Here is a 14,736-nt window from a genome sequence, read left to right as displayed (position 1 = left end):
AAAAAGCTCTCTTTTAATGGGACAAAATCTGATAATCTATTGCAGATAGAACAAACAGCATTACGTGCTCTACAGAAAAACAACATCATCACAATTAAACCATCAGAAAAGGGCAGCAACATGGTCATTATGGACAACATGCAATATAAGGAATTGTGCTATAAGATTTTGAGTAACAGCAGTTGGTATCGCCCTATTCCTGTAACTTTGAGCAATACATTTGTTTGAGTTTTATAAGCTGATGGATTGGGCTTTTAAGAATGGTATAATCCAGAAAGAACTGTGGGAGTTTGTTAGGGTAAAATTTCCAAGAACTCCCACTTTCTACAGTCTACTAAAAATACATAAGGATCCAAAAAATCCCACAGGGCGTCCAATTGTTTCAGGAAATGGGGGGTTTGACATAAAATTTGAGTATGTGAGATTGATTCATATCTACAACCTCATGTGTCATCATTACCCTCATTTGTAAAAGATACAATTAATTTTTTGCAGATCATTAAGATGCCAGTATTTCTAAGGAAGCCTTTTTAGTTACCATTGACATTGAGGCCCTTTATAGCTCAATACCTCACGAGCCCAGTATTGCTGTCATAAGACGTATCCTTTCTCAGTGATAGATTCAAGACTGACCCATGAATGATTTTGTCCTGGCAAGATTGGATTACATCCTCCGCCACAATTACTTCTTATTTGATGGTTCCCACTACCTCCAGGTACAGGACGTAGCTATGGGGACCTGCTGTACCCATCCTACGCCAATCTGTACCTGGGGGAGTAGGAATAGTGGTTCCTCTCAGACGAGGACCTTGCACTGTACACATGCCACATGCCTATGTGGCATAGGTATATTGACAATGTTTTCCTCGTCTGGGAGGGAATAGAACATATTGTGTTGGAATGCTTTGATAAAATGAATGTCAACCTACAATTTCAAATTTACTATGTCATATAGTAGGGATATGGTGACCTTCTTAGATGTTTGGATGCACAAGGACGGTAATGGTCATCTATCTAGTGGACTCTATAGAAAGGATACTGCAGGGAACACCATTCTGCATGGATCCAGTTTTCATCCTTAATCTTTAAAGGATTCTAAACCCTGTAGTCAGTACCTTAGACTTAAAACGTAATTGTTCAACTGAACAAGGTTTCCAAGATGCAGCACACAATTTGAGACAGCGATTGCTTGACAGAGGATATAGCAAGACTTGCCTATGTAAAGCATACAACTGCACTTGTCGGCATTCATGCCATAACCTTTTTTTTTAAAAAGGAAAGAGTAGATATTTAAAAATAACCTACCCGCATTGTGTTGAGATACTCCAATCAGCATTCGCAAATTAGACGAATCCTGCAACAGCATTGGTCTATCCTTACAGATGACGATGTGGTGAGACAGTTTGTGGACACTATGCCCTCCATAACCTTTAGAAAAGCTAGTTCATTACGGGACAAACTTGTCCATAGTGAATATAAAGAGGAATCTAGGGACAAGCATTGCCATGACTTGGGCACATATCCCTGTGGAAATTGTTCGTATTGTCCCTTGGTGGACAAGAAAAATGATCCTATTACCAAATGGAACTCAATATGCACTCAAACATTTTGCCAACTGTCAGTAGAGGGGTGATTTATCTCAGGTCGTGTGAATGCGGCGCTTTTTATATTGGCAAGACCAAACAAGAATTTTGGCTCTGCATTTACAAGCATGTTTACATCATGCAAATAGGTAAACCATATCTTCCTATTGGCAGACATGCAGCTTTGGCTCATACTTAGAGTCCCCAAAGTCAAAAGTATTACCCTGGATCGAATACATATTCCTGACTGGGGAGGAGACTGGAATAAAAATCGACTCCAGTTAGAACAAAAATGGATATACAAGCTGCAGGCCACAATTCCCCCAGGCCTGAATGAAGCCATATCCTTTTGTCCTTTTTTGAAGGGATTCACTTCCGGTACAACAGATTGAATATCCTATTCTCTCTATGGAGCTTTATCTTTCAGCTGCCCATAATCCTTGAACTCACTCATTTTTGTAATATAAAGGAATAATAATTGATGTTTTGAAATTGGCCTGAATTAGGCTGTTATGGAGGGGATGTGCACTAGCATTATTACTACTGTTGTTTATATATATTTTTTGTATTTTTGGCAGTAATTGCAATATAGTCGATTTATGTTCTTTTTGTAACACAGTTTTTGTTGTACTTTTTATGGATGGTCTCCAGGGTGGGATTGGCCTTGTTCTCGTGGGTTGCGCTTTCCTCTCGCATTTCCGGCATGGGATGTGGCTGGTTTTGCATAGAGGTTTCCTGCAGACCATCCACATTCCCCCTGTGACGTTGTATGTGGATCATCTCGTCCATGGCCTGCAGGGGGCTTTCTCCCGTGCCGGTAGTATCTTAGGACTGCCTCGGACGACAGTGATGCCACGCATGCGCCCGGGTGTGGTTATGTGCTGGGCACCATTGTGGCGACGTCACGCGTTTTGCGGAGGGTGTCGACGGTGGACGCCAGGGAACCATACTCCCTCATGGACGTCGGAGTGGTCACATAGGAGTGCCATTGGCGGTATTCCACCCCCCCCTTTTGCTGGCAGCACAGGTTCACTGGATCGCTTCTTGATTAGACATTTATCTTGAATTGAGTTCTATATATATTGGATGCATTGCTATAGTTGGCCTGGCTTTCTATTTAGAGGACTGTCGGTTATGTGGTCTGGTTTGTTTGGTGAGCACAATAAGCTTTATTAAAAAAGTCTTTTTTTGGCAAAGAGAGGTATTCTTTCATAGTTGTTTGGTTAATGTCCTCATGGCTCTGTTCTATCTTTCATTATAGATGAACTTGGTCGCAGATATTTCTTATTTGTTATACCCCTATATATCTGTCTACATCACTGTAAGCATGTTGTATAGTTGCAATAGTGACCCCTTTTTTGGGCAGGTGCCAATATGCATTATATACCTTTTGAACTCTATTTTAGACCAAACCGCGTTTTAAATTTTGCAACCTTACGAGACCAGGGATGCCTTTATCATAAAATGAGTAAGTATCTCAGCCTTCTGTGCCCATTTACCAAGCCATCAAATGGTCAGTTTGGTATTTGTGGATTTATTTGAATACTAATATTTAGATTTATTGAACTGGTCTTGCACCCAACTTATACTATACTTTTTATGATATTTCTAGAGTAATATCGAGGGAGGTTCAGTGTTCCTGAGGTTCTGTCAGCTTTAGGATGCATATTTGACCACTCGCACTTTTGGTTGGTTCATACCCTTGAGGCTTTGGGTTGTACAATCCCACCCTGGATACCATTTAGAATTGCTCTGATCAATGCTCTTTTAAAAAAAACTTTTTTGTAAGTACTATTATGGTAATTGGTTTAAATATTTCTCATTTACTATTTTGTGTATATTATCATTCATTTTTGTATCCTTATTAGAAGTTCCTTCTGTGTCTATGCCCTTGATGAAGATCCAAAATGGAGTGATCGAAACGCAATCAAAAGTTTCTCTTCATAGTTAGGAGGAAAAATGTTTGTTAGTATTATCCAAGTTTATTGTGTGAAAAAAGCCCATTACAATATTGCCAGAGCTAATGTGCTTTAAACAATTGTATACCTTTTATAACGCAGTTTATGGAGTAAAGTATGTATTTTTTAACAAAAGTCCTTTTATACACACATGTATTGTTGCTGCATGAAAGTCCCTTATGGGGGTGTTCATTTGTGGAAGTGTAACAGTTTGCCTGTTCTCCCTGTGCTTGCATGGGTTTATTCCAGGTACTCCGGTTTCCTCCCACACTCCACAGACATGCTGGTAGGTTAATTGGCTCCTGTCTAGATTGGCCCTAGCATGTGTATGTATGAATGTGAGTTAAATACCTTAGATTGTATGCCCATTGAGGGTTAGGGACTGATGTGAATGTACAATATATGTATGTAAAGCGCGGCGTAAATTGACGGCGCTATATAAGTACCAGTAATAAATAAATAACAGCAGAGATTACATCGTCTTCTCTCAGGAAATTACACTTCCACATCAACCTTTGGGAATTGTAGTGAATGTGGGTGGGTACACTAAGCCTGTACGTGTTGAATGTGTACTCACCCACTTCAACAGAAAACAGGCCCACACATTCCCCAGCTGCCACTGCTATCCTCACATGTGATCACTCACCCTCCAGTCACAACAGAATAGGAACCAATTGCCCTGACATTGTTTTTAAACCCAGAAGAAATATGGCCACATGGCCAGAACTAGATTGTTTATCCACTGTTGTCTATTGTAATACACATTAGGGCGTTTCAAATTGCGAGCGGAATTGCCGCGAGTCTGCCCGCAGTTTGAAAATGCGCTATGAAGATGTGAAAACACACAATTTTACTACATTTAAAAGGTGCATTCTTTCATAGGTCATGTGAAAGATCATTTGAAATGCATCAAAAACAGCAGCACGTGTGTGTTTTTGCTGTATTTTCAATGCATTTCAGGCTTGGTTCACACCAATGCAGTTTAAGTTGTGCCCATTTTGCAGTGTTTTTTGCATTTTTACATGTTTTTTAAACATTTGAGGGTTCTTTTGGTCAACTTGTTGCTGGGGAGAATAAAAAAAAACGCAGATTAATGCTTCATTCACACTAGGGCGTTTCAAATTGCAGGCAGAAATGCCGTGATTCTGCCCGCAATTTGAAAATGAAATGCGGTTTTGATGCATTTTGAGTCAAATGTCCTATGAAAAATTCACCTTAAAACGTGGTGAAACTGACAAAATCACGGGTAAAATCACAGCAAAATAGCAGGTAAAATCACAGCAAAATTCTGGGTAAGATCGGCGCTTAATCACAGGTAAAATCATGGGTAAAAATGCAACCAAAATGCAGGTAAAAATCGCAACACAATTCCAGGAAAAAAACAAGGCAAAATTGCAGGTAAAATCGCAGCTAAATTCTGGGTAACATTGCGGATAAAATCAAGGGTATAAACACAGCAAAACTGCAGGAAATAAAAGAAAAAAAAATAAAAAAATCACAGCAAAATCATGGGTAAAAATGCAGCAAAATCGCAGGTAAAATGCGTTTTCTGTGGCCAATCAGTACTTTTTTGACGATAACACCATTTTCGTCCACCGATATATCGGTGGATCCCTAGTATGTGTAGTATATACATTGTTGCCAGTGGAGGTGCAAAGACTCCTAGCTGAAGCTATGGGAGGCGGGACAGACCCAGAGTATCCTGAGCTGTCATTCTTAGAACACTGCCTGGGTGGGAGGTACAGACCAGGAGTCTAACAGCCCCCCCCACTATAGTGAGCAGGGAGGAAATACATCACAGCTTCCTGGAGAAAGAACTACAAAGGGGATGTGCCAAGACCAGTGGCTGGGAAATAGGAGGCATAGCAGCCACTGCTCTTACAAAACAGGAAACCGCAAGGGATTAACAGTTTTATTTGAAAATCATCAGCTTATTTCAGAGCAACTACTGTGTGAACCAGAAGGTGGACATATTTAGTGAAGGTAGGAGATCAGCAGCAAGGACATGGAAAAAAGGTTTTGGCCGGACTTCTGCTTTAAAAAGGATAAGCTCACCTTTGGGAACATGTTATATGCTCCACCTGTTTTTAGGGTGGAACATGTAACATGTTCCCAATGCTGTAAACATTGCCCGACATCCCCTCCCTCCCATCCCTGGGACAGCAGTATGAGGAGAAGTTCCCTGTACAAGCTATCACTTTTTAAAAACAGTGGGGCTGTGTGGGGCTCCTCCCACATGGCCACATCATTTACTCACAGTTCTGTGAATGAACTACAAATCCCAATAGCCTTAGTGCCATCGTGTTGTAGTTCTCAATGAACTACTATGGCAATGTAGAGCTGATCACTGATGCAATGCTTTACAGGCTCCTGCAACAAAAAATAATAAATGCGCATTTTTGTGCATTTATTTATTTTTTTATCAAAAGGTGAACTTATCCTTTAATGCTAACTGAATGATATTTTGGGGATTTTAATGACTGTAAAAATAATGTTTTTGAAAAACAACTGATTATTTCTCATCATTCACAAATATTTGAGAGGGTGCAATTAGACTGAATTTAGTTCTGGAAGAGCTGCACATTACAAATAGCTAGGTAATACTTTGCTATCTAAATGTTGAAAGTAATATAGCACTAGTAAAAATCCCTAGTCTGATGACCTCTGAATTGCTCTACTGGAGCCTCAGTGACTGTCAAGCAGGATAGAAATCAGCCTATTAAAGTAAATCTCTAATCATCTTCCACATACTGAATTACCCTGAGTGCCTACATTCAACAAGCCGTACCCACACATTCCACTATGCCATGGCATGACTCAGACAGTCGTGCACACTGTAAACGTGCAAACGTGGATGAAGGTGCTCTGGTCAGATGAGACCAAAATTTAAATTTTTTGGCCTAAAAGCAAAAAACAGTATTTGTGGTGGAAAAATAACTGCACATCACCCTGAACACATCACCCCGACATGAAACATGATGGCAGCATCATGTTGTGGGGATGCTTTTCTTCAACAGGAACAGGGAAGCTGGTCAGAGTTGATGGGAAGATGGATGGAACCAAATACAGGGCAAGCTTAGAAGAAAATCTGTTAGTCTGGAAAAGACTTGAGACTAGGGCGGAGGTTCACCTTCCAGCAGGACAATGACCCTAAACATACAGCCAGAGCTACAATAGAATAGTTTAGATCAAAGCATATTCATGTGTTAGAATGGCTCAGACAAAGTCCAGCCCTAAAGCCAATTGAGAATCTGTGGCAAGATCTAAAACAATTGCTGTTCACAGATGCTCTTCATCCAATTTGACAGAGCTTGAGCCATTTTGCAAAGAAGAATGTGCAAAAACTTCCCTCTCTAGATGTGCAAAACTGGTAGAGACCTCCCCAAAAAGACCTGCAGCTGTAATTGCAGCAAAAGGTGGTTCTACAAAATATTGTACTTTGCACGTCACGCTTTTTACATATTTGTAAAAAATTTTGAAAACCATTTATCATTTTCCTTCCACTTCACAATTATGTGCCACTTTGTGTTGGTCTATCACAAAATCCCAATAAAATACATTTAGGTTTTTGGTTGTAACATGACAAAATGTGAAAAATTTCAGGGGGTAGGAATACTTTTTCAAGGCACTGTACAGCTCAGTACACCATCCACACATCAGTAAGGCGGAGATTTACTAAAACTACTGCACTCAGAATCAGATGTAGCTGTGAATGGTAGCCAATCAGCTTCTAACTTCAGGTTGTTCAATTAAGCTTTGGCAGTAAAACCTGAAAGCTGATTGGTTTCAATGCAGAGCTGCACCAGATTTTGCACACTGGTTTTAGTAAATCTCCCCCTAAGTACCTGAGAATGTGAGAGAAGCAATGCCTCAGGGGATATGTAGTCCTGGGCAGAAGGAAGTGATTTAAAGTGATTCCAAAGGAATAAGACAAAATAGTCTCAGTCTTTAGTACTACTTTAATACAAAAGATTTATATCTCCCCCACCCACCCTTCACATGCTTTAAAACAGAGTTCCACTCACCCTGTCAAAAAATAAAAGTCAGCAGCTACAAAAACTGTAGCTGTTGACTTTTAAAAAACAGCCACTTATCTGTCCCTTGGTGTGTCCCCCGCAGCCCGTTTCATCGGCCGTCCTGTATTCCAGGAGGCCGGCATCTTCAGTGTGGGCACCCGGCTGTGAGAGGTTGCAGCTTCACAGCCGGGTACCCACTGAGCATGCACGAGTAGCACTGCGCTTCATGAATGGTCCTGTAGTCTTCTGGGACTTGTCACGTGTCCCAAAAGACTACAGGGAGGGAGGACACCTTCCGCTTCCGATCGCCTAGACGATCGGAACAGAAGTGGGAGCGGGTACCTGTCAAAATCGGGTACCCGCTGTCCCCCAAAAGGTGCCAATTCTTAATGGGGAGTGGGGGAGCAGTCCTTAAGGCGGAACTTCCCCTCTTGGGTGGAGCTCCGCTTTAAGTCTAACTCCTAGTTAAAATGCTCTGTATATTATATTATGATATATATATATATATATATATATATATATATACACATACACACACACACACACACACACACACACACACACACACACACCTATCTCTCAGTGGATTCAAACGTGGTAACGTGATAGGTTGCCACGTGTGCAATAAGTCCATCCGTGCAATTTTCTTGCTATTAAATATTCCACGGTCAACTGTTCGTGGTATTGTACCAAAGTGTAAGCAACTGGGAACAACAGCAACTCAGCCACCAAGTGGTAGGCCACATAAAATGGGTCAGCACATGCTGAAGTGCACAGTGCACAGAAGTCGCCAACTGTCTGAACAGTCAATAGCTAAAGACCTCCAAACTTCATGTGGCCTTCAGATTAGCACAACAGTGCTTAGAGGGCTTCATGGAATGGGTTTCCATGTTCGAGCAGCTGCATCCAAGCCTTGGTTCACCAAGTGCAATGCAAAGCGTTGGATGCAGTGGTGTAAAGCATGCGGTCACTGGACTCTAGAGCAGTGGAGACGTGTTCTCTGGAATGACAAATCACACTTCTCTGTCTACCAATCCGATGAATGTATCTGGGTTTGGTGGTTGCTAGGAGAACAGTACTTGCCTGACTGGATTGTGCCAAGTGTAAAGTTCGGTGGAGGGGGGATTATGGTGTGGAGTTGTCCAAGGATAGTTCAGGCTTAATGACAGATTTTATGCCAAAGCGTTCCAGGCATTAGTTAAACGCTGGAATAAGTGTATAAATGTAGGAGGGGAGTATGTCAAAATATAAATGCAGTTTCCACTCCTTGAAGTTTGTTTTATTATATAAACTCGAAAGTCCTGGTTTGACTTAAATGCTCCTCATATTTACCATTGTCTACAGATATTCAAGAATAAATAGTTTTTGTTTTTTTTTTAAACTTTACATAACTCAATCATACACCACACCTTTTTTGAGGTTTTTATCTGATTAAATAGAAACAAAAAAACAAACAATCAGCCAACTAAATCGATTGGGAAATGATCATTAGTTGCAGCTCTAATTACTATTTTTGGAGCATACAACTATGGTCATTTTAGCAACAGCTTTCAGTGATAGATACTAGAGAAAATGGTTAGTTATGCAATACCTGTTTGGAAAAGACAACATCATGACTGGGTGATGCATATGGTCATTTTTTAATAGTATAGATTTTAGTCTGAGCTTACAAGCATTAACAAAATATACAACTGAGCAAAAGATTTGCAAACATGCAACAGTGACATAAGTTTACTAAAAACACTGGTTTATTAGAAGGCGCATAAAGGACACTTGAGCTTTGTCTTCCACAAACCCAGGGTTTCTTTAGAAAACCGAAACAATGACCTCCAGAATTAAACAGCCTAAAGCAAGCCACAGAATATGTGACTTTCTTTCCTGCAACCACAAGTTGCTATCATGTGATTTCACAGTCAGTGTTGATTGGGGAATTTCTCCTGCAGCTCTATTGTGTTCTGCTGGCGGGGAGCCTTCCTTGTCAGTAGAACATGAGTACTGCTGGCAGCTATGGCCACCAACAGTAATCACATGCAAAAAAAAAAAAGAAAACAGACAGGCTACTGTACTGAAGGCGATAGGATTGATTTCAGTATAACCAGCCTGCCCATGGATGGATCGAATCTTAGCCCATCCCTGCTGAACTGGACGAAATTTGATCCATCTATGGCTGACGTAAGCATGTATGGGAGCATAAACAGATGTGGAGTTAAAGCTGAATGAAGATAAATTCCACCTCTGACCATCTTTGAAGAGAACCACGCTCAATGCCACATGTGAAGTAATACACAGACATTTACCTGGTTGCCAGCTTGCTGGCTTGGCATTGCTTGCAGGACCACTGGGTTTATATGCAGCTGGTCCAGGTTTGTAAGAACTTGTCATATTCTTAGCTGGGTCAGCAGAATAGGCAGCAACTGGTGTAGTTTCCAGTGGTTCGCTGTAATTGAGAGAGAAGATAAAAGTTATACATATGTTAATAAGTCTATTAATCACTGTGAAACCATAAACACAAACTACTTTTCAGTTGTAATATTTCCATTTATGACCTTAAGTTCACGGACTCAAAATGTACATAGCCATAGTATTACTTTTACACAAATACAAGCAAAATTAGTCCTATCCAAGCAGAAGTGGTCTCGAACAGGATCTATGCAAAATATATGCATGCTGATGTCCCCAGATAAGTTAGCAATTGATTGAAACCAACCATGTCCACTAAAACCTGAGATTTTGGTTTAGAGTGAATTACCATGTTAAGTTGTTAAATGTTTCTCTATGGACTATAGTAAAAAGTAGTTAAGATACATCTATAGACTTTTCTTAACTTTAGATGGTGTAGGGAATAGTTTTTTTTGTCATCCATGTTCCTTTAAAGAAATATACTTAAATCATTTGCCTTGCAGACACAAACAGGAAATCTTGTAAAGTTAGGGAAATCCCCCCTTCGACATCTTTCACCAGAACAAATGTTCCCATTGGAAGATTTCCTCTCTATTCATGTTCTGGTTCTTTTTGGATTTTCCCCAACTTTCAGACCCTACGGCAGTCATCACCAGAACAAATTGTGGGAATGAATTTCAGCAGCAGAGACATGGTGAGCATTAAAGACCTGACAGGTGTTAAACCCCTCACCATTATATTTAAAAAAAAAAAACACCTTTTCACCTTCTGATACTTTAACATACCAAGAAATTAATTGCGTAGTCAAGAGATTCATTAGTGTTAAAAATCAAAAACCTATAGACCGAAAGAATACAAATGCATTGACAGATAATGATGTATGCAAATCTCACACTGAATCAAGCACTGAAATCACAAATAATCTGAGAACAAAACAAATTGAACACTGCAAGAACATGGGTTATATTAATAGTGGTCAAGTATATGATATACTGTATGTGAACTATCACAAATGAAGCCATAAAAAAAAGAGCATAACAAGAAATAAAACAGATGTCATCTTCAATGAAAACTGCAAGTCAAAATTATCAGTAGGTTAAGAGATGGAGCCCAATTGGTATAAAAAAATAAAATAAAAATGTATTAAAAAGGACAAGTGCATTTTCAATTTTGCCCCACTTACCTGACCTTACTGAACCCAACCCCGCAAGATGCATACTAGCCTTGATTTGATTACTGCAGCCTCTAGGAATTTGTTTACTACCTGTGCTAGAAATCTTAAATGTCTTGATGATATCTGTGCAGCAGATCAACAGAGTTTTGTAGGAAGCATATTAACTTGTACTGCACCATATATTCATGTTTAGACCCACACTCCCCCTTCCCCGATAAAAAAAAAAAAAATTTGCATTGTGATGCCACTTTCTAAACGTGTCTAGCTTCACCAGACCACAGTGCCCAAATAGATGCAATCAAAGCTGTTAAGCTATAGATTATTTACCATAATAGTAGCTCACCTCACAGATTGTTCACTGGTAAGCACACCAGTGGACCTTCTTGCTGGCTTTGAATTCGGAAAAGGTGGCTTAATGATAGGTTCTATAAGAAGAGCATCCAAGAGAGAGCGATAGACAAAGGGACCAGACAGTCTAAGAAACCACATAATGAGTAGAAATAAAAGGGGTTTACATTTTCTTTATGTAAGACAACAAATACAAATAGTCAAGGATTTTTCATCCCCATACACCACACCAATATTATTTCTGAGTGTATGGTGTGCATACTGAAGGTATAAAACCCCAAAATAGTGACAAATGTGTTTAATTGTGGTTTAGTAAGTTACCATTTCCCCAACAAATCGTTATAAAAATAAAATTCGACACTGCAAATCACTGTTAGAATAAAAGGTGCTTAGGTATAATTGTTACAGGTCACACGCAAACTAATCACAAGTGTCTCAGTACCTGACCTGTGCGCCTACAATGGCAGTCACTGCAGCCACTGCACTGGATTTTCTCTTAGAATTTTGAGGTGGAACAGTAACTTGAACTGGGAGAGGGCAGGGGGCAGCCTTTGGTAGTCTGTCCAGAGGATTTTCGATTATGTTTTTCTTTACATGCACACTGACATGAGAAACGTAATATTAAAAAAAAAAAAAAAAAAGTATATGTACATAAGTCATTAAAATTAAGTAAAACAAAGATAAAGTATCACCTTCCTAATCCCATTACCTCACCAGTCTATTTTTCTTGATCTTCTAATTCCTTCATAGCCAAGACTATTTTGTCAGATGGCTTTAAGCGATAAATGCTTTGGCACAAAGAAGCAGTCAGTTTCTCCCTGCCTCATGACAGATAAAAGTATGTTTGAAGCAACGGTCTATGGTAAAACCATGCATGGGTAACAGATAATCACAGCCACATTCACTGAGAAGCGGCAAGTAGTCAATGTGCTTGGCTCTCAGACACTTCAATGTGACTGTTGCAAGGGCACAGAACATTTAGGGCTCATGTACACTGCAGCTGATAAACTCACGTTTAGGAGCTGTTCAGCGGTTTTTTCAGCAGCCCCTGAACTCACCCTAATGTTTTCCTATGTATCCATGTACACACCTTCGTTTACAGGCAGTTGAAGTTACAGTCTTTTTTTTTAACACATCAAACTTGCGTTCAGACGGCAATTTTATCAGCGTTTCAAACGCAAAACGCTTGTAAACGCGGCAAATTGCGTTTATAAGCGTTTGCAAATTTTTTTTAACTCTTCCATTTCCCAATTCTGTCCAGAGCCTTTTTTCATCATGAAAAATGCATGCAAAGAGTTTTCAAGGTGCTCAGATGGACAAAACACTTAACACAGGATGTTCCTACCAAGCTTGTCAAACATTGTAATGACCAATTCACACCTCAGACCTCTCCCACCCTTGGAAACAAAAAGATATGTTCATGACCATTCACATCTCAAATTCCTCATGCAGACCTCCTGCCAGGTGGCCTTAATGACTCACTCCACCAGACACTTTCCCACCCTTGGAAACAAAAGAAATGTTAATGAGCAACTCACACCTAATTATCTCAACATATACTGCCGTTTTGGCTTCTAGTCTCTGTATTTCTCTGAAACAGACTGAAATAGTTAATAATTTACCATTTTTCAGTGCATTCTGGGCATTTGGGAGGTTATCCTGTGCTTATCTTTAAAAAATGCTTCTAAACGCAAACGTGCATAAACGCGGTATGCAAATGTGGCTAAACAGACTTTTTTTTAACCTACGCTTTCCAGCAGTCAGTTTCCATCATTCAGAAACGTCCCGTGTACATGGGGCCTTATAGTACACCTGAAGGTTTTCCCAATTTTTCAGTTGAATATGCATGTTCACTTGCATGTTTACCATGGGAACAACTGCATGGGTGTGATCTTCTGCAGTAATGTGTATTTATCAACTAATTTAGATCTAATCTTTATTATATATTTATAAAAGTACTAAATCAGTAAGTAAATGACCTCTTCAGTGGCTTCCTAGTTCTTGGTCATTGATTCAGAAAATAGTAACCCAAGAATAAGTGTGACAGATCCAGAGTCTGGACTTTCAAATACAATTAGTAGTAGGTACTCCTATGTTTCTATTCTGAAACACACTTCTGCTGATAATGGTTGACATTATATGCATTCAAGGAAAGAAAAAAAAAAACTGAGCCTCACGTATTGGGACACTTTAAAGGCTAAATTCACCTTTTTAGGCACAATCTCTCTTCTCATAATAGAAGCCTTTTCTTTTACAAAAAGCTTTATTGAATAATAAGCAAAGATGAACAGACAATCGTAACAAAAATTCAATGACCAACATTTACATAGAAGCCTTTTCTAAAGTATTTTCTGCCCAAGCCAACCCAATGTGCTTATGTCTTGCTCACGTGGTCCAAGGCAGCTTTTAGTCTGCACTTCTCTATTCAAAATTAAAGAAAAAAAAAAAATGCATTCTGAGCTCCTTACTTCCTGTAGCATCATGTGACCATCTAGGAAACTTCATATCCCATCCTGCACTGTCTTACTGCATCACCTCTCTGGCCCACATCTCCCTCATTACTGCACCACCTCTTTTTTCATTTCCACCCACTTTCCTACGTCTTCCTTTAAGCTGGCCATACACAGTACAATCTAAATTAGATCTATGAAGAACTATGTAGTGCAAGGGCTTGTCCGATATCTTACAGATTGAATAGATTGTTTAGGTGGGTCCTCCTATTCCATAGCTTTGGTAAATCTAAAAATAAATTGTACATAGATTGTACAATCAGATTGCATAGTCTATGGTCAGCTTTATACAAGTGCATGGAGGGGGCACTCTGCTGTCCTTGTAATCCAGCTCAATCTCAGGGAGGGGGAGGCTGTAAAAACATACAGATTTCTTTTAAGGCCCCATTCACCTAGACCAGCAGGTGTGCACATTTGTTGGTGTGTTTATCCTGCAACCCAAAAAGCTCATGGGGCATTTTGACGCTTTACGATTTGAACTTTTTTGCTTATGTGTATGGGGTGCCATTAACAATTATTGGCACTAAGTGTGCGACTAGTTCATTTTAGGTGCTTAATGGTGGCCATTCACTATACAATCAGATTGTACAATCTACTTTAGATTTACCAAAACTATATAACGGGACAAACCTATCTAACCAACCACTCTATAGCCAATCAGGCAGGCTCTTGCACTACAATAGAGATACATTAATGGTATATTGGTACATAGGGATGCTGTAATTTAGAAAAAAAAGTGAATTTAGC

At 39.7% G+C, this 14,736-nt stretch overlaps 1 protein-coding gene across 4 annotated transcripts in view; it reads right to left on the bottom strand.

Moving 5' to 3' along the window:
- PDLIM5 (PDZ and LIM domain 5) overlaps nt 1-14,736 on the bottom strand; it is a 231,011-nt gene that overhangs the window by 69,099 nt on the left and 147,176 nt on the right. For all 4 annotated transcript variants that reach the window (XM_089691630.1, XM_089691631.1, XM_089691634.1 and 1 more), the window contains one exon: nt 9,855-9,994. In XM_089691630.1, the coding sequence (XP_089547756.1) occupies nt 9,855-9,994 (140 nt within the window). The remainder of the gene's footprint in view (nt 1-9,854; nt 9,995-14,736) is intronic.

This window comes from Staurois parvus, unplaced genomic scaffold, assembly GCF_062004578.1.
Source record: "Staurois parvus isolate SC_StPar_1 unplaced genomic scaffold, SC_StPar_1.0 ptg000566l, whole genome shotgun sequence".
Taxonomy (NCBI): Eukaryota; Metazoa; Chordata; class Amphibia; order Anura; family Ranidae; genus Staurois; species Staurois parvus.
The sequence above is the reverse complement of the archived record's forward strand: the minus strand, read 5'-3'. Positions and strand labels throughout refer to the sequence as shown.